The 20,724-nt window shown below is 46.4% G+C and overlaps 1 protein-coding gene across 1 annotated transcript; it reads right to left on the bottom strand.

Moving 5' to 3' along the window:
• Positions 1-453: 453 nt before the first annotated feature.
• Positions 454-1,040, bottom strand: LOC136507644 (uncharacterized mitochondrial protein AtMg00810-like). Its single transcript, XM_066502301.1, has 2 exons — positions 882-1,040; positions 454-735 (listed from the first exon to the last, which is right to left on the bottom strand). Exons 1-2 carry the CDS (start codon positions 1,038-1,040, stop codon positions 454-456), a joined length of 441 nt encoding a protein of 146 aa, XP_066358398.1.
• Between the last annotated feature and the right edge of the window lie 19,684 nt (positions 1,041-20,724).

Here is a 20,724-nt window from a genome sequence, read left to right as displayed (position 1 = left end):
AGAGCAAGACTGCTGCGAACATCGTAGTGCGCGAGTCCCAATGTCTCCTATTCCTATTGTATTAGCACGCGAAACTGTTTGCCAGTTGCCACGGACTTCATGAATCACTTGATCATCTCTCTCAGCCTAACATATACCCCTACATGTAGAGACACACCTCACACCCAATATGGGTGACCTTCATATATATAGCCAATATGGCTGGGTATACAAGGAATATAATCAAGTATACATAGTAGGTGCTAATTATAGCTAATCACACATAGACCTGCCTAATACCCGCCCACAGTCTAAGCGGGAGGATCTCGGACGCATAGATTGGACCTGAATTCAGTAAATAGCTATATAGGAAGGCCCTTGGTCATGATGTCTGCGAACTGGTGAGAGGACGGCACATGAAGAACCCGAACTTGTCCCAAGGCGACCTTCTCACGGACGAAGTGAATATCAATCTCAATGTGCTTCATGCGACGATTGAACGGGGTTGGTTGTCATGTAGACAGCGCTAACATTGTCGCAATAGACAACCGTCGCCGAAGCAATAGAGACGTGGAGCTCCTGCAGGAGCTGGGGCAGCCAGCAACACTCTGCCACCACATGAGCAATAGCACAGTACTCTGCTTCTACACTGGAGTGGGAGACCGTGGTCTGACGCTTGGAGGACCAAGAAATCAGATTGTCGCTGAGGTAGACACAATAGCCAGAGGTGGAGCGCCGAGAATCTGGGCAGGCAGCCTAGTCGGCATCAGAGTAGGCGACCAGTGACTGAACAGTGCCGACACCAATGTGGAGGCCAGAGGAGAGAGTGCCCTTCAAGTAGTGTAGAATCCGCTTGATCATCGAGAGTGCGGCTCGCGGGGATCATGCATGAAGATGCACACCTGTTGGACGGCGAATGCCAAGTCAGGACGAGTCAGCGTGTACTGGAGCGCGCCAGCAAGGCTCCGGTACGCGGACGGATCAGCAACAGGGGCACCGGCGGTGGCGGATAGCTTGGCATGAATGTCAACAGGTGTCGTCGTAGAGTGACACTCAGCCATGTCGACGCATTGAAGGAGCTCAACGGCATACTATCGCTGTGATAAGAACAAGCCGTCGGCGGAGCGAGTGACGGAGATGCCGAGGAAGTGATGGAGTGCGCCCAGGTCAGTCATGGCAAACTCAGAGTGGAGGCGCCCAATGATCTGCTGTAGAAATGACGTCGAGGACGCAGTAAGGACGATGTCGTCGACATATAGAAGCAGGTAGGCGATACTGGTCCCGTCTTTGTAGACAAAAGCGGGAGGTGTCGGAAGTCAAGGCGACGAAGCCGAGCTGGCGAATGTATGTCACAAAGCGCTGGTACTAGGCTCGGGGAGCCTGCTTCAGGCCATAGAGGGAGCGCTGCAATAGACACACATGATCAGGAAAAATAGGGTCAACGAAGCATGGGGGCTGCTGGTAGTAGACGGTCTCCTCTAGATGTCCATGGAGAAAAGCATTCTTGACATCGAGTTGATGAATAGGCCAGACGCGTGAGGCAGCAATGCTGAGGACAGCCCGGATGGTTGCTTTTGACCACCGGGCTGAATGTCTCGTTAGTAGTCGATGCCGTGGCGCTGGGAGAAGCCACGAACCACCCAGCGAGCCTTGTGGCGGGCGAGGGTACCGTCAGAGTGGTACTTGTGCTTGAATATCTACTTGCCTGTGACCACGTTGGCACCGGGTGGCTGGGGCACGAGGCGCCATGTCCCGTTGTCGATGAGCGCCTTGTACTCCTCATCCATGGCCGCATGCCAGTTTCGATCAGCCAAACCGCTACGGTAGTTGGCGGGAAGTGGAGACAGAGTGGTTGTCACAGAGAGCCCCACATACCGCATAACCAGTATGGCCCGGACTAGGTCCGCATGATGTGTCGTTCCTGCTGTACAGGAGGTGCTGGTGGAGCTACGGGCAAATATGGCTACTGTACAGGAGCAGTAGCCTGCTGCACAGGAGCAGCCTGCTGTACAGGGCAGGAGGCTGCTGAACAGGTGCAGGAGCCATTCCTATGCTGTAGAGGACCCGTCATGCACCTGGGGACGCCGGCTGTAGAGAAGCCGGATGTCCCGAGCTGGTGGCGCCGTGACAACGGTTGGAGCCAGGGCAGCCGCTGGAGGAGCAGCAGGTGGTGGATCGGCTGCTGGTGGAGTAGCAGGCAGTATAGGGCCATGAAACAAGATCGCGGGGTTTGTTAGTCCTCCTCATGAACCTTGTGTGACTGCCTAGCAGCAGAGGGCAAAGATGCAGGACGCACCGGCACTGTAGTGCCTGCAAGCAAAAATCCAGGTCGTTTGGCGAGGACCTAGAGGGGTAAAGCCCAAAGGGAAAACAAGTTTCATCAAGACCACATGGGGAGAGATGATGATGTGCTTAGTGGCCATGTCGAGGCAGCGGTACCCCTTATGGGAAGAGGGATAGCCAAGAAAAACACAAGCTGTGGAGTGAGGGAGAGTTTTGTGGCGAGCCGTGGTGGTCAATTCGGATAATAGAGACACCCAAAGACACGTAAGTGGGAGTACTCGGAGGTTTGTTGTGAAGGAGAGTATATGGAATGCTGTGGCGAACAGCAGCATGGACGCCTGTTCAGAAGGTATGTGGCTGTGGCGAGCGCCTCAGCCCAGTACTGAGCAGGCATGTGTGCATGTAGGAGCATCGTGCGGCTAATGTTTTTCATGTGCGAACAAGGCGTTCAACCTTGCCATTTTGTGGGGAGGTATATGGACACGAGAGGCGTAAATGAATACCACGGAAAGTAAAGAGAGTATGGAGGGTATTGTTTACACGAACTCAGGGCCGTTGTCGGCTTGGACAGCTTTGATGGCAAGGCTGAATTGAGTGTGGACATAATTGCAAAAATTTGCAATATGTGTGGAGACTTCAGATTTTGAAGTGAGGGAAGGTCCAACAGAAATGAGTGAAATCATCAAGTAAAATGAGATATATTGATACCCGGATACACTGGCAACTGGGGATGTCCATACATCACATTAACAAGTTCAAAGGCATGGAAGTATATGAACTGGAATCTGAAAAAGGCGCACATGTTTGCCAAGCTGACAAGAATGACATAGCAATTGCTCTACTTTATTACAGGTGATGGATGCATTACGACAAAGAATGTCAATGGTGACGGAGCTGGGATGACCAAGACGGTGATGCCAGAGGTTGGTGGAGATGGCAATGCTGGTGTGTGGAGTGGAAGACGCAGTAGGGAAGGTGTAAAGATAACCAGCACTATTGCAGCGAAGCAATCACACGTCGGGTCAGGATATCCTTGATAGAAAAACCAAGAGCGTCAAATTCTATAGAGCAGCTGTTGTCCCTAGTAATTGACGGACAAATGGTAGATGCAAACGAGATGGGACAACTAAGACATTATTTAGATGAAATTGGACTCTGGTGTATGAAGAACAGACTCGCCATGACATGAAATAGGAGAGTTTGACCATTGCCACTGTAATGGAAGAGTGAGGAGGAGGATGGCGAGAAAGGAGTATACCATCTGAGGACTCATGTGGGAGGTGCGCCAAAATCCAGGACCCAGGGATGCTGGCCCTAGAGATGCATCTGATTGAGTGCAGCGACAAGACCATCTTGGTTCCACATGGGAGCCTGTTGAGAGACGTGGAGCGCGAAAATGTCATCGGGGGCTGCAGAGGCGCGAAGGTCGTGTGAGCCTGAGGAGGAGGGCGCCAGCATGCCTGGGCGCCAGCCGCCCTACTGAGCCAAAGGAGGGCCCTGTGGCCCCCATGGATTGTAGCAAATCCAGGGGCCCATGGGTCGGTATTGGCCAATCTAGTCAACGTCGCTACCTGCTGCGCAGAGCCGCTGTTCCAGGCAAGCCGGCCCTTGCCCTTGCCCTTGCTGCCACTACTGTTGCCAGCGCCACTGCCCTTGTTGCTGCCATAGCCGGTCACATGTGGGTTATGTGACATCCAAAGTTGGCTATGGCAGCAAGAGCACGCACCCGCCCGTGGCTGGTGCAGCCAGACCCGGTGGTGGTGAGGAGGGCGTTGCTGGCGACCGTCTTTTTAATCGTTGGCGAACGGAGCTCCTTTAGTGCCAGCATGTCATGGGCTTTGGCAAATGTGGGAAGTACAGCGGAGTTGGTGATGTCATCGGTGGTGTTGGAGAAGCGAGAATTGAGGCCATGCAAAAGGGCGAGGACGAGCTGCGAGTCCTGAACAGGATGGCCAATGTCGCGAAGAGCGGCGGCCTTGATCTTCAGCCGCTGGTATACGCCGATATGGTGCTATCACCTTGCACCATGGAGTGAAATTCGTTGAGGAAGATGGCGCGCGGCTCCCGATTGGTGCGGAAGATCCCTTCAATGGCCCCCACAGATCATGAGCGGTTGGATCAGCACCATCCATGGCAAGGTCAAGGATGGAGTCATCGATGGAGCCAAGATCCAGCCCCAGATGCAGCACTCCGCAGCATCCCACTGAGGATCATCAGGTCGAGGGGGAGTAGAGCCATCGATGTGCGAGCGAAGGCCGACTTGCCGCACAGCAACTTGAGAAGAATGCCCACTTGAGTAGTTGGATTGAAGGTCTAGCATAAATGGGATGTGGGACTTGACATTGACTGTGGCGTAGTTGTGAGCCACGATTGGGGGCAGCAGCCAGCGCTCATGGCAGGCATGGTGGGAGTGTCTGTTGCGGGCAGGGTGCCGGCACTGGTGGCCGAGGAGGAGGGGCCAAGGTGTCCATGGGAGAGGAGAGAGGGAGGACGGGCGAGAGGCACTACTACAAAAGCATTTCTAGGCGGCTGGTAACCCTTTGTAGGGCGGTTTGCCCAGCCGCCCCTACGCAAGGGTCTCTACAAATCATGCACCCCCCTACAAATCGATTTGTAGGGGCGGCTCGTATTACCCAGCCGCCCCTACAATAGATTTGTAGGGCGGCTAGAAACACCAGCCGCCCCTACAAATAGGTATTTATGGGGTGGTTCAATCTATAACCGCCCCTAACAGTACATTTTCCCGCAAAAAAATTTCAAATTTATAATTCAAAATCGCATTGCCGAACGTCCCACGACCAACATTCCAAACCACGTTCGCGTTGCCGAATGCCCCGCGACCAGCGTTCGCATTGCCGAACGCCCCGCGAATGCGACTACAGCACAAGTATATTCTTTAAACTACAATTACAAGTCCATTCACAAGAATATATATAATCCATCTTAATATACAATTCCAGACACCCTTGTTATCAACGTCCTAGAGCTAGCCTTTTAGTCTCACGAGGTGTTGGTACTGAGGATTTGTACCTAACTCAGACTCTCGGTCATGGTAGGCGCCTCTGACGTGTACATCTAGTCCAATATAAGTTGCAAAGGTCGCCAACGAGCTCTAAGAGGTGGTCATCCTTGTATGTGTCTCTTTTCATTCCTTTCTCTTCTCTCCACTACAAGAGAACAGTTTCGGTTTAGTATTTCATACCATTTACGAAGTTTTTATACTGCGGTGAAGAGGTTCAAACTTACCCTTAGGGTGTCTCCTGTAGGCAACCGGTGTATTCATCATAGAACATATATAGTATCCACAATGTATACTCCCAGGCTTCTGCTTGGGGCACTGTGTGTTTTGCATATGAAAATGTTAAGTAATGCTTTTGACATCACCGAGTACTGAAGAAGTAAGTTACACTTGCTGGATCATGCCTTCATGATGATTAGTGAATAGAACCTAATGCCCTGCTCGAATTATTTTAGCAAATACAACTTGTTAGTATCCAAAAGTGAACGTTACAAGTATGTATATAAACATATAAGCTAATGATATTGTCGATATGTATACGTCTTGAGAATCGATGTGAGTCTTTGTAGTCACCGTGTCCTTACTAATGAATCAAAGACCCATGCCATGCTTCTCCCGACATTGACAGTTATCAAATCCAGTGGTTGCGCATGGATTAATCATAGAACTAGATAAGCTCTTTGCATCGAATAAAAATATATCAAACAAAGCTTTAAGTATAGAGTTGAGCTACTCGAAGTTGTATGGTAGCCATATAGTAGAGTGTTGTTGGAGACTTTTGAAAGCCAGGCAATGTATGCCGCACCTTAAGGGCCTCTTCCCTTAGTTTTGCCGTACGGATGTGCTCTTTCGACCGAAGAGTCTTTGCAGCAGCTCGCTCTTTGGCATCTATGTGTTCATACACTGCTCAACTCTCAAAACGAACCATCACAGGAGTCAGAGAGTGCACGTGCGCCCATGATTGCCATCGAGTTTCATCCTGTCAAGGATCTGATCCAGTTACTGTTGTTCAGCATGCGCGAGGAAGCGCTCAGGTGTGGAACCAGACTTGGCACCAGCCAGCAGATGATTACCTTACAGACCAAAATGCGAGGCAGTAGCAAAGCTAGAGCCAAATATAGGGGGGGTGCGAATAGAGTTTAAATTTTTTACAAAATTCTAGTTAGAATTCATAAATTTTGGCAGTTTCATGATTTTTTTAAAAAATATCATTTTTTTTATAAATGTTACAATATCCTTCCTATAACACGAGTTTCTACATATCTTGGTGAAAAGTGTCTAACCATTTTTTGCGAGACCCAGAATAGAAGCGTACCCTCATATACACGAGCGCACACTAATCTCTATAAATGCAGGAACACGCACTGCTGGGGGAGCCCATACGGAGTATGGGCCAACTCCCCCTCGAAGAGGCCTGATGAAGGAATAATGGCGGAGGCTGTGGAGGACTAGTACAAGGATGACGATGAGTTTCTCCCTGGGACGGCGGAGGCTCTCCCCGGGACAGCGGATGCCTAGTGCAGTGATCACGGCGAAGGTGTTCCCTGAGGCGTCGGAGGCCCACCAAGGTGCGGGACGATCAAGTCAGCAAGGCATACATGAGGACAGTTGATGGGCCTCCAGTGGGCGTCGGCTTAGGCCCAAGGTGAAGACATCGCGAGACGGTGTGATGAGAACACCCCTGAGGTTAGATACTAGGGCTAGAATATTCCTGGAATGTACCGTAGCAGTTGAGGGGCACTGTTGTAAACTCTGTAAAGTGGTAGTTGAGCCCTATAAATAGGAAACACTTGTAACTGTACAGGGGGGCTGGTGAATGAATTAATGAACCCCTAGTTCTTGTGAGTCTGTATTTGATCCTCATTCTCTCTTTCAGGCAGTGCCTCTGCCGAAGCTAGAGACCGGAGCCTCGGCCAAGGTCGAAGGCCTCCGCCCCTTTCCTACTCCCACTTTGCCACAGCCTACTGAATCCCTTGTTTAGCGACCTTCTACCCGGAGCCTCTGACGGATGATCTTGTCCGATAGGAGTGCGCCGCGTTCCGGGACCTCCGCCCATCTTAGGCGGAGACCCCAACCTAAGACGAAGACCTCCGCCCACTTCTCACTCGTGTTAGAAACCGATGTTTCAACAGTGGCGCCCACCATGCTGGGCACGAAATTTGTTAGAAACCGATGAAGTTGGAGCCTTCGTCGGCAGACCATGTCCTGTGAGAATCCCCGAGAAAAGGTAAAATCCTCAAGGCAAAGGTACGATCTAAACCATAGCAGATAGCGAAGGTTATAGCTTCGTATAAAACTTTTTCGTAAATCTTCATGGCTAGATGACAGAGATGACAACTGCCATAAAACCTCATCAACTTTTTGAAACAGGTCAAATAAGCCTTCGGTGATATTAACTTTTTCAAAAAAAAAAGAGGAGGGGTCAAAAAAGCCTTCGGCAATAGTACTAAAAAAACAAAGGACAAACAAGCCTTCGCCAATGTCACATGTTTTTAAGAAAGATAAGAAAAAAAACTGAGTTAGGTTGTATAATCTTTGTCAAGAAATGCACCAAAGCTTCCAGTGCCTCCGTCTGTTAAAAAAAATGTATAAAAAATGTGTGTCATCTTCACATGCCCTCGACACCGATATATATACACACAACTTTTACTTAATTTTGCTATTGCAAATCTGTATCATCTAACCATGAGCAGCTGAACGTCCATGCAAAGCCTTCACCAACTAAACCCTGGTGGAAAGCCTTCGACGTCTTCATCAAAGACAAGCCTTTGGTCTCTAATGGTCCAGCGCCACAGCTTTATCTCCGCCCAGGCGCCTCAAGCCTGCGCCTGTTTGCAGAGGCCTGCAACGGAACCGAGCCAGACCAGCACCTTCGCCAGACTCGACGACCAGCTCACGTCTCTGTCAGCCACCAACGGCTGAGGACCTCCGCTCGGCCTCCACTAAGTCCACGACGCACGGCCGCACCCTCAACGTGTGCGCAGGGCCATGGACGCCACCACGGCTGGCACGGGACAACACGGCCACCACGTTTTCGTGCAGAAGTTCATCGGCCTCGCCTACTCGATAAAGATAAGCATAAAAAATCACCTACTCAAATACTATTCTAACAATACAACATGCTGCGTACTTTTCCATGTTTCAAACAGGCTATAGCAGACCTCCGGGCCTACGGCACACACTCGATATGAGTTCGATGGTGCGGAGCTTGGACCTTCGTCTATTTTGTGTTTTCCGGACGAAACGAGCACCTCAGACAAAAATACACGATGAGTATCCCATCCTCTCTCCTTTCTATTGAGATATATGCATATAAAAAGCCTCGCAGGATGCGAACCTGCACCCTTCGGGCATTCATGACTAGCTAAACTGCTGCAACACCAAAAAATTATGATAAACATTACCTAGGCTCTCTCAAGCTTTCGACTCCCTTTAAAAATAATAATAAAAAAACACAACAACCTTTTGCTTTTGTTGGCACAGCCACCGCTGAACAAAATATACTTAGGATTTTCCTTCGGAAGGCTAACTGGCAAGCCAAGCTAGTGTTTGCGCTTCTTTTGTGCAGGTCGTCATTTACTTGATAAGTCCGGGGCCTTCGATCACATTTATCTGGAAGATAGAAATACGTGAGGTCACACCGGAAGTTGAAACTCAATTCCCTTTGGGGCTTTCACAAAAACCACGGACCTTTGGGATTTTCTGGTTTTTTCGATTTCTCAAGACACAAGAATAAAGCCCATCCAAGCCTCCGGCAATGCTCCAAATGAAAACAGCATCCTTCGTCCATGAAGTCAGGAATTCAATTATTTCTTTTCAAATTAGTAGCCTTCGCCAACAACCTCCGCTAAGAATCCGGCCTTCGTCAGCAGAGTAAAGATACTCATCTCAATATGTGAAGACTAGCCAAGAGCACATTCGAAGGTCAGTGAAGCGTTCGGTGCTACCGTGCTAGTAGCTGATGTATATGCCGCGTCTTCGATATATCTCCAGCTAGAACTCATGAACCGTACTGGGATAATCTCCGGCTAGTATTTGGTTTTGGCCAACATCTTCGGCTGGCTCCACTTATGCGAGCCAACACTCAGCGCTACCACATACCAGATAAGTACACAGTTGAACCTGCTACCTTCATGCATATTTGAGTTATAAACACATCGAAGTACATTAATCTCTACTGAGACAAAGCACTTTGTTATAATATTTGGACTTGATGATCCTTACCTTCGCTTTTGGGTTACCAACATTATTGTTTCAATTATGTATACTTACATACATTACTAACTTTTATTGATGTTGAAAGCACCTCCCCGCAGGAACCAAATCAAAATGTGAGAATTTCTTACTAATTTATAAATTCTCACCATCTCACAATGCCTTATAACTTGTCCTCTTATGATTTACTTCATCATAATTATGATCTAACCTTCGTCTCACTTAGGCAAATCTCCAAATCTAACCTTCGCTTACAACTTGTCACCAATGTGACTAAAAAAGTTGTTGTAGCCTTCGTCACATCAAAAGCATGGCCTGAGTGGCTATACATGCTTGGCCCAGGCCCGGCTAAAATTAAAATAATTTTTAACTTTTGTCGAATCTCTTTTTTACTAACATGCAGGTCACCAGCACTGTAAGTATCTCTTACCATCCCAACCTAACCCCTCACATAGAGCACATTTGTCTTATTGTATGAACGTTTCCACCATCTCATAATACATTAGGGTACATTAGTTAGTAGTCCCCATAAAACTCAGCCTTTGATCAGTGCAGCCTCCATCATCAGTCAGTGGGCAGCCTTCGATCAGTCAGCAGCCTCCGTCATCAGTCAGTGGGCAGCCTTCGATCTGTCAACAGCCTCCGTCATCAGTCAGTGGGCAGCCTTCGATCAGTCAACAGCCTCCATCATCAGTCAGTGGGCAGCCTTCGTCAAATCAACAGCCTCCGTCATCAGTCAGTGGCTTTCATCAATCAAGGTTCTCTACAACTTTCAGCAGGGCATGTGTCAGTAAGAACCTTCGCCGATTATTCATCTGTCAACGGTCTTCGCCAGTCAGTGCCTTTGACACGTATTGGCCTTCACCAGTCAATAACCTTTGTCAGTCTTTGGCCTTCGTCTTTTTGAGCCTTCATCAGTCATGGTCTTCGTTCATCAATCAGTGGACTTCATCTATCATTGGTTTTCAGCAGCCTTCGTCACTTATTGGTCTTCGTCACTCATTGAACTTCATCAGTTGGTAGCCTTCGTCACTCTACAGCCTTCGTCTGTTAACAGCCTTCTAGTCGGAGACCTCCATCAAAAATTGACTTTCGACATCCAACCAACCTTCGAACCCACAAACACTAACATGTTTTCCTCTTTTTTGCAGGCTATACTGACTAAATTCTTTGAAGATCTTCGTAATATCTATATCAATCAAATATTTGAGCTAACCTTCATAGGGAACTAATCCTTACTATAGTCACTGCTATGAATCTTATCTGTGCTCATGCAGGCTATCAAGTGGCAGCCTTCGCTAGCCATCTAAAACTATAACCCTCTCATATAATGCAGAGCTTATCTTTTATTCAAACTTTACCATCATTTTTGTAGGATGCATAATAACTTTACACCTTTTAAATATTTTTGCGCAAATGCTATCATTCTCATCATCACATACATATATTGCGTAAGTACATTGCAATGCATGGCCCGGGCCAACCAGAAGAAGTCCTGAGAATACACATGCACCATGACTCTATGCATCAAAATCCTGGAAGAAGTCCCGAAACAACACGGGCACTAGGTCACGAAGCTAAGGCTGTCGTGCCGAGAATACACGGGCGCCATGACTCTATGCTTCAAAATCCTGGAAGAAGTCCCAAAACAACACGGGCACCAGGTCACGAAGCTAAGGCTATCGTGCCGAGAATGCACGGGGGCCGTGACTCTATGCATCAAATCCTGGAAGAAGTCCTGAACCAACACAGGCACCAAGTCACGAAGCTAAGGCTCTCGTGCTACCTTCACATATCATATAAATGACTAACCATCTTTTGCAGCTAGTGGGAAAGCCAGTGCCTTTCCGGGTGTCAAAAGACTTGCAAAGCAAGCCGATATTCGACGAAGCTATAATGCCCAACCTAAGTCCCTAAAAATGCAGGAGATCAACTCAGTTGCATTTTTATGACTTCTCCGGCCTTCGACACGCAGCGTCGACGTCTATGTCGGCAGCGCCTTCACCAAGCTCTTCGGCATGAGGGGCTCTGCTACCATCTTTGGTAACTTCACCAACATTGCCTCCGCCAAGACACCTTTTTCTTAGGAGGGCCTTCGCCAAGCAGCTTTGCAGGAGGACCTTCAGCAAAACCATGATAACTAGCCTCCGCCAACGCGACGGCATGAGGGGCTTCATCGACACCTTCATCGTGTACAACAACATCGCCTCTGTCAAACAACTTTTGCAATATGGCTCAAGAACCTCCGTCGACACCTTCGACACCAAGTTCTACAACACCTTCATCGACGTCTACATCGGCAAACTTGCTTCTGAACACCTAATTCCACTACTACAACTGCGTCGCCTACACCAAGCGTCACTAAGGACCTGGTCACGAGCACTAGCCAAGAGGGGCTAGGGAAGCACGCAGAGGACCAGCTTCTCCGGGGCATCAAGTCTTTTTGCCTGGTGCTCGTGAGCAACGGTTTGAAGGTCTCACAACAACCTTCTACCTTGACTACTACGACTACGTCGACTACACTAATCGTGGCTAAAAACTCGGCCACAAATGCCAGCCAAGAGGGGCTAGGGGAGTGCACCAGAGGACCAACCACTCAGGAGCGTGAGGTCTTTTGTCTGGCGCTCGTGAGTGAAGATTTATTTGAAGTCCTCCACCCAAAGAAGGATCAGAGACGAAGACCTCCGCCTGAAGAAAAGACGAAGACCTCCACCCAAAGAAAGATCGAAGATGAAGACCTCCGCCTAAAGAAAAGACGAAGACCTCCACCCAAAGAAGGATCGGAGATGAAGACCTCCGCCTGAAGAAAAGATGAAGACCTCCACCCAAAGAAGGATCAGAGATGAAGACCTCTGCCCGAAGAAAAGACAAAGACCTCCGCCCAAAGAAGGACCAGAGATGAAGACCTCCGCCTGAAGAAAAGTCGAAGGCCTACGGAGGCCAGCACGCCAAGACGATACCAGACTCGGAGGTGAAGACCTCGGAGATGAACACCTGCGAAGGCCTTGGAAGCAAAGACCTGCACATCATGAAGGCACTAGAGGCGAAGACCCTAGAGATGAAGACCTGGGAAGGCCTCGGAGGCGGAGACCCACACGTCGAGGTGACACCAGAGGCGGAAGACCCAAAGGCGATTGAAGATCCCTGCACCAAGAAGACATGGAGACGAAGGCCCATACATCAGGCCTTGGAGACACACCTGCGCGCCAAAAAGACATCAGAAGCAAAGGCCTCAAGGATACAGACCTACGCATTGTGAAGGTCTCAGAAATGAAGACCAGAGCACTGAGCGAAACCGATGAACCATGCTATAGAAGCAGCAGAAGGAGCCGAAGGCCATATATGAAGAAATCTGGAATTAGTGCATGTATAGGTTAGAGTCATGCGCGTGCTCTTTTCTCCATGCCCTTTTTTCCCACAGGGTTTTTGGGATGGAGTTTTTAGCGAGGCGTGCATGAATGGGTTGCGGAGGGCAATCCTCGCAACCAAGATCTAGGTTGTATAGTGCCTCTTCTTGTATGAACATCTACTAGGACTTGTAGTACCGTCCATAACCTAGTAGCTGAGGGGCTACTGTTGGGGGAGCCCATATGGAGTATGGGCCAACTCCCCCTCGAAGAGGACTGATGAAGGAATAATGGCGGAGGCTGTCCCTAAAACGGCGGAGGCCTAGCGCAAGGATAATGGCGGAGGTTCTCCCCGAGATGGCAGAGGCTCTCCCCAAGACGGCGGAGGCTCTATCCAAAACGGCGGAGGCTCTCCCCAAGACGGTGGAGGCCTAGCGCAAGGATAATGGCGGAGGTTCTCCCCGAGATGGTACAGGCTCTCCCCAAGACGGCGGAGGCTCTATCCAAAATGGCGGAGGCTCTCCCCAAGACGGCGGAGACCTAGCGCAAGGATAATGGCGGAGGTTCTCCCCGAGATGGCAGAGGCTCTCCCCAAGATGGCGGAGGACTAGTACAAGGATGACGATGAGTTTCTCCCTAGGACGGTGGAGGCTCTCCCCGGGACAGCGGATGCCTAGTGCAGTGATCATGGCGAAGGTGTTCCCTGAGGCGTCGGAGGCCCACCAAGGTGCGGGACGATCAAGTCAGCAAGGCATACGTGAGGATAGTTCACGGGCCTCCAGTGGGCGTCGGCTTAGGCCCAAGGTGAAGACATCGCGAGACGGTGTGATGAGAACACCCCTGAGGTTAGATACTAGGGCTGGAATATTCCTGGAATGTACCGTAGCAGTTGAGGGGCACTGCTGTAAACTCTGTAAAGTGGTAGTTGAGCCCTATAAATAGGAAACACTTGTAACTGTACAGGGGGGCTGGTGAATGAATTAATGAAACCCTAGTTCTTGTGAGTCTGTATTTGATCCTCATTCTCTCTTTCAGGCAGTGCCTCTGCCGAAGCTAGAGACCGGAGCCTCGGCCAAGGTCGAAGGCCTCCGCCCCTTTCCTACTCCCACTTTGCCACAGCCTACTGAATCCCTTGTTTAGCGACCTTCTACCCGGAGCCTCTGATGGATGATCTTGTCCGACAGGAGTGCGCCGCGTTCCGGGACCTCCGCCCGTCTTAGGCGGAGGCCGGCCTCTGCCCATCTTAGGCGGAGACCCCAACCTAAGACGAAGACCTCCGCCCACTTCTCACTCGTGTTAGAAACCGATGTTTCAACACGCACCTTATCCCCATGAGCACCGAAGAAATTCTGAGTTAGACCGGCAAATCACGAAGTCACCACAGACGTCTCGCTATCGACGGGCACATCTTTTACCACTAAAGAAGTGGGGAGGGCATGTCCACATGCCTCATTTATCATGGCTCCAACTCCTTGCTATAGTGCACAAAGGCGCCAGAACCGGTGAAACAAAAAATAGTAGTTCTACTGGCTGCCCTAGATCATTTTAATAAGATAGATAGAAATGGCTTTCTACTATATATAGTACACTGAGGAACTAGAGCCTGAGTTTGCACCAGTTAAACCTCTACCAAACAGGGACTTAGACAAAAATAGAGACGGGGTGCACAACTTTATTTCGGTATATGATTTTGCACTAAAGCTAAAGTACAAAGATGTGAGAAAAGCTAAAGTACAAACATCTACTTCAATTAGGACTTTGGCTTGTTTAATCAACCGAGCTAGGGATATACTAGATAATTTGCTTGCTAGCTGGCATGGGATTAAAACTCTTCTTTTGCCGCTCAACCTTAGTTTGCTGGATCTGTGTGGGTGTATTATTTTTTGGCGAGGAAGTGCAGATGCGGTAAAAAATGATAGTTAGCACTAAGTTTTAATTTTGGCGTGGGTGCATCTGCACCCACTGTCACGTACACAGCTTCGCCCCTGTTCGAAGGCAGGTTATAATAAGAAAAGCAACTACTCATCTCCCCTATAAATATGATGGCATTCTAATCGATTTTACATCTGAGAATGAAACCAACCCTATTGTCAGTTTTTTTTTTTTGCGGAACCCCTATTGTCAGGTTTTAACAATATGTCAAACCGAACTAATGAAACCGACCACTTACACATGCATACTACGAAAGTACCCAGCCAGGGAACCTCATTGCTCTTTGTTCTTTGTTCAAACATAGTCATGTCTTATATATCATAAACTGAATGTCAATTGTTCTTTGTTCAAATACATTAATCTTTGGCCTTGTTGGTAAAGCTACAAATAGCTCTGGTAATCTGACAATATTGAACAACGCTCACAACTAACTCTCAATTCATTTGTAGAAAATAGTGGAAAAGAGACCTTATAAATAGTGCCATGAACAATGCTGCTGAGGGAGAGCAGGGGCTGCTTGAAGGCTTGCCAAAGGGTATCTTATTATACAAAGCTACAGTATTTTGGTACAAAAGAGATCATGTCGAATTACCTGTAAGGACAATAATAAAAGCTCTTTGTCATGATTGATTCAGCAGCCAGGGTAGAGTTGCATTTCTGCAGTAACACATGGTATGAGGATATGAATTACCTATAGAAGGATAATTGTAAAATCTGCAATAAGTACAGTGCCAGACCTCTTGGTCATGATTGATTCAGCAAGGAGGGTAGAGTTTCATTTCCACAGTAACACATGGTTTTGAGCACACTACAATGCTGATGTTGTTTAGGCTTACTTGCAATATGAACGACTAAACACATAGCACACATTTCCGTGATTAATTCAATTGACTGGCCAGTGATGCTCTGCAGAGGCTTCTGAAAATAGAAGGCAAAACAAGTGCTTATAATTTTTTATGTTTTGCAGCATGCATCTCATGCTTGTTACTGATCATGACATGGAGTTGTTGAAATAGAGTGGGGCACTGCACAACGCATACTCTGTTTCTCCTTAACTTGTCTGTAACCATTGCATATGTAATTTTGTTATACATTGTATGGATCTGAGTCCACCAAGATCCGTAACTCATATGCTTGGGGATTGGTTAGATGGTATAGGGAAGAATGAAAGACAATTGATTTTGTGTGGGTCACAACTTCTTTAGTCGTTTGGTGTACCCGAAATGATATTATTTTCAAAATATACCTCGCTTTTGCAAGCTACTTTTAGGCAAACAAACTAGGGCCTTATTTAGTTGGCGAAATTTTTTGGGAAATGGTATTGTAGCACTTTCGTTGTTATTTGGCAATTAGTGTCCAATCATAGTCTAATTAGGCTTAAAAGATTCGTCTCGTGAATTTCGTCTAAACTGTGTAATTAGTTTTATTTTTTATTTATATTTAATGCTTCATGCATGCGTCCAAAGATTCGATGTGACGGGGAATCTTGAAAAATTTTGCAAAATTTTGGGAACTAAACAGGCACTGGTTGTTGTTCTGGATATTGCATTGGAAATCCCTGCCTTGGGCAATTTCTCAAAGATATAATCATTTTTGAGAATTGGTCTTGTCCTTACCCATTTTCTTTGAACAACTGATTTGCTTAAAACCTTGTAAGAACCTGGTTGTGAGCAGTTGCGAAGGCCTATATACACAATTTGTTTGTTTAAAAAGTATGCACGTGTATGTGTCATAAGGCGTGCGGTAATAACCTTGGTACTTAGGTTAAAATGTTTGACTTGATATAATTTCATCTTGTCCTGGTTCACAAAGAGCGTAGATACCTTAATGTTTGTGATTATTTCCTAGACCAAATTATAATAACCATCTTGACCTGAATATCTAGAATGATTTTCAGAGTAATCTTCTTGGTTTATTATGGTTTTCCATGGCTCTCAGTAATTAAGAAAGCCACAGAAAAAGCAGCTAGACTCATTACATTGCATTCATCATTCGTCCCCCACACATCCATGGACATGGACCATAGAGGTAGGTGCACAATTTAGCAGCATACATCGTCAGCCTGTCAGCCATCACTGTCACATCTTCCATTCAGTCCATAAAAAGAGAAGGTGCAAGGAAAGGATCCTTGTTCCGCAAGTTGTATGTTGGAGTTAGATATGGATAGACTAACACTCTACCGCATCATCATAGTTGTAAGCATGTTAGGCACCGGGAAGTCTTGTATTACCACAATGTCCTGAGGTATATAGTAGCTATTGTCCCAGTCATGTTGCCTTTTGAGAGTTTGATAAAATTAGAGATCAAATTAAACTTGATGGATGTGCAACCATAACTACTGTGCCTTGTTGCAGGGACATATGAGAACTGGGCTTGATGCTGGACATGGACTCCATGGACAAGGTGTCCAAAGCATGAGATAGCTAAAGGGAGGTCACCTTTGGTCCTGATTGAATTTTGTGGCTGCGTCAGCTTCTCTATAAACAGTGGTGTCATCCATGAGATGAGGATGCCTTGGATCAACATTATAATTGGACATCGCTAACTTGAAGGCCAGTACATTACATCTATCATAGGATGAACGCGATTCACTGAGGTCAAGGTGCACCAGATCATGTGCCAGTTCATCTATGACATAGAGTGACCCATCTTTTTTCTACTAGTACAAGATTAATATGCTTGACTAAATATATATGGCACAGGCATAATAAACAACTTACGCGATCATTAGTATATTTCATCCTGATCAGTTGAAGATATACTAATAAGCTTGATTATTTTGTTTGTGTTTGCTTATAGTTGATCCAATTAAGGTAAAAACAATTAGGTTTCTTTTGTGTTCATAGAAAAATAATAAATGAATAATTCATAAAGGAAAAAAGGGATGCCATACGGCTTTCTGGACCAAAGATAAACGAAAACACCAACCACATTAGTTTTCGTAATGCACAAATCCTAATCATTCAGCGCGAAACCTGCACAAACAACGTACAGTGGCCGTACTTCAAATGTGCTGTCACCATATATATGGATAGGGAGCAAAGTATGCCATTGAAGCATTAAATCTTAATAGCATCATTGTTGCACGGGAACAAGAAAATCCGTTTCTTTGTATTACAAGGTTAATATTCTTTCTTGTCCAGGTTAATCGTAGGCACTGGTAGAGAATCGAGCTTTACTCCCGGTGGGGAACCCCCTCTAGTCCCGGTTCCCCACCCGGGAGCAAGCATCCGGGACTAAAGGGGGGGTCCTTTAGTCCCGGGTCAGGAACCGGGACTAAAGGAGGACCTTTAGTCCCGGTGGGTAACACCAACCGGGACTAAAGGTGCCTCCTGACATGCCACGATGGCCGGCACCTTTAGTCCCGGTTGATAATACGAACCGGGACTAAAGGATTTTTTCTTTTTTCTATTCTTTTCATTTTTTTGTTTTCTTTTCAAAATAGGTTTTCGAAGTCGTATTGTACGATGCTAATTATACATTTATACGCGCATATAGTATGTTTCGGTTCAAGCACAATGAACATATTAAATCACACAATTCAAGCATAGAAATATTTATATATATATATATGCATGCATGCATCATATATATATTTACATGCATGCATGCATATGTGTATTTTACATTATAATATTTCATATGAATATAATACAAAAGATTGCATTATAGTTGTTGTGACAAAACAAGTTTCCTCTCATCCTCTAGCTTGGCTTCAATGGCAGTGTTGGGTCGAAGTAGAACTCGCCCTTGGAATCGATGACCTGCTCATTAAAAAATCTGGCTATAGACTCTTGAATTGCTTTGATTTGGTCTTGCCGTATGACCTTTTCCTCCAACCATCGAGTCTACAGGTTTGAATTAAAGGAAAATAAATTAATATATGTACATATATATATAAAGACATAGTAACACAATCAATAATAATAATTAAATGAATATATAGTGTATTTTTAACGTACTTTGAGTCTCTCTGTAGGAGTTTTTTGGGAGAGCACCTTGATAAACTTGTAAACATAGTAACCACAGTAGTTGTTCCCCTGTTCCTGCCTCAGACACCACTTTACGAAAAAAAGATTTGTCATCCAATCTGGTGATCCGGTGAAAGCTATATGTTTAATTAATAAAGATGATGCGATTCAGGGGACTTACTTTCAAAGGGATTACATTCAGTGGCGCTTTGCATTTTTCCATGTGTTGCTTCTCAATAAAGGTTTTCCAAACACTGCCCAATAAAAAATTTGCCACGTCATCAGATATAGTTAATCATCATGTTTGTGTGTATATATAGTTGCCAGAGATCCCGAAATTACCTCTGGATAATATCTATCATATCTTGGTAGTCTTGTTGTGGTTTTCTCATCGAGTCATAGATTATCAAGTGACTTTTCACCAGATCGATGTCCATCAATATCCAGTGATTGCTGCATGTGTTTATAGGATATAACGCATAACACTCATTAATTAACTACATTCAACATATGAACCATTAAGGCTATGATCGACATGATTAACACTCACTTGAAGTTATAGGGAAAGAGTATATCCTTCTTGTGGCGTTGGTTCACTAAGAAGTTCATGATGTTACTCTCTGACTCAGACTTCCAATTAGTCATTGGAGTAATTGGGTCTTTGAATACTATATGGGGATCAACAAAACCAATTTCATTGTAGCCTTCCTTTCTGAGCTCTGTCATTGTAAATCTGCATATATATAGTACTTGTTAGGATAATTTATATGCATATACACACATATGATGAGTTTAATAATAGATCGAAAGAATTATTACTTACAGGCAATAGCAGCTAATGATAACTTTGTCCAGAGAGGTCAGGTGGCATAGTTGATGAAATTCTGCAAAGTCAACATACATAACATCATCGCCACGGAACCAATGTTCGTCTCTAATTCTGACACCAACGCAGAAGTCTCCACTGGTAGACGCCTGCATATACCACTTGTTTAGCAGGTACATTTGCGTCCCCAGATCAGATAAGGCTTGAGGGTTGTATAGACTCTAGCCTAGTACAAATTTTTTCTTCCAAATATCAACCTCCGCCGCACTCTCAATGTTTCCATCACCAAACATCTGGTAAAGGTCGAGACCAGTCTCATCAAGAAATTCACCAAGGTGATCCAAATCGACATCCGGAGGTATGTTTGCCTGATGCATTAATCCTAAATTCGAACCATATTCATTACCAACAACTAGCGGGGGGATTGATTGGTGCGCTTGTTGTCCGAGTTGGGCAACTCCTTTCCCTGCCCGCTTCTTTTTCTGTGCCGCCTCAATTGACTTGGTGAGAGTGCGGTCATAGTCTGATAACGTTGATTTGGACGGCTTACGAGATTCCCGCTGTTGTTGCTGGTAAGAAGTCACCTTTTTTCTTAAAATATCCGGAGCTACGAAGAAGTACGGTTTCTCTGGGTTTCTCCTTGCTTCTTGATTCATTTTAAGTTTGTCATAGAATCTAGACATGTCTTTTTTATATGCATCAGTTCCTTCTTCCTTCTCTTCAGATATTATTTTGGGAATAGCCCTTGGTTTCACGGTGGCTTTCTTTGCAGGCGGGGACTGGTTCTTCGTTTGAGAGGCTGGCCTCTTGCTAGGCTTCTTGGTAGGCGGGGGCGAGGGAGGCGTTGGAGACCTCCTTGGAGGTGTTGGCAGCGGCGTTGGAGACCTCCTTGGAGGTGGCGGCTGCGGCGTTGGAGACCTCCTTGGAGAGGGTGTGGATGCAGCCTCGTCTTCCAACACAATGTCATCGTACAGAGCACTATGATGATCTGGCGATTGAACAATTGGATTTAGGTTGGGGGAGGATCTGCTACAAAAAAAGGAATGACATATTATTATGAGCAGATTGTTAATTATTTAAGCCAATACAAATTAATGATGTTGTGTTTTCATCCGCACGTACCTATGGTGAGGTAGTTCAGGAGGAGGTGGA

Source organism: Miscanthus floridulus, chromosome 15 (assembly GCF_019320115.1).
Source record: "Miscanthus floridulus cultivar M001 chromosome 15, ASM1932011v1, whole genome shotgun sequence".
Lineage (NCBI taxonomy): Eukaryota > Viridiplantae > Streptophyta > Magnoliopsida > Poales > Poaceae > Miscanthus > Miscanthus floridulus.
Note: the sequence above shows the minus strand (reverse complement) of the source record. Positions and strands in the feature narration are given on the sequence as shown.

What these genes read in the sequence shown, in the direction of transcription:
- LOC136507644 (XM_066502301.1), bottom strand. Translation starts at nt 1,040, where the DNA reads ATGGCTGAGTGTCACTCTACGACGACACCTGTTGACATTCATGCCAAG. An exon ending in TGGCATTCGCCGTCCAACAG is followed by an intron (nt 736 to 881) that starts GTGTGCATCTTC and finishes GATGCCGACTAG; the next exon opens with GCTGCCTGCCCAGATTCTCG.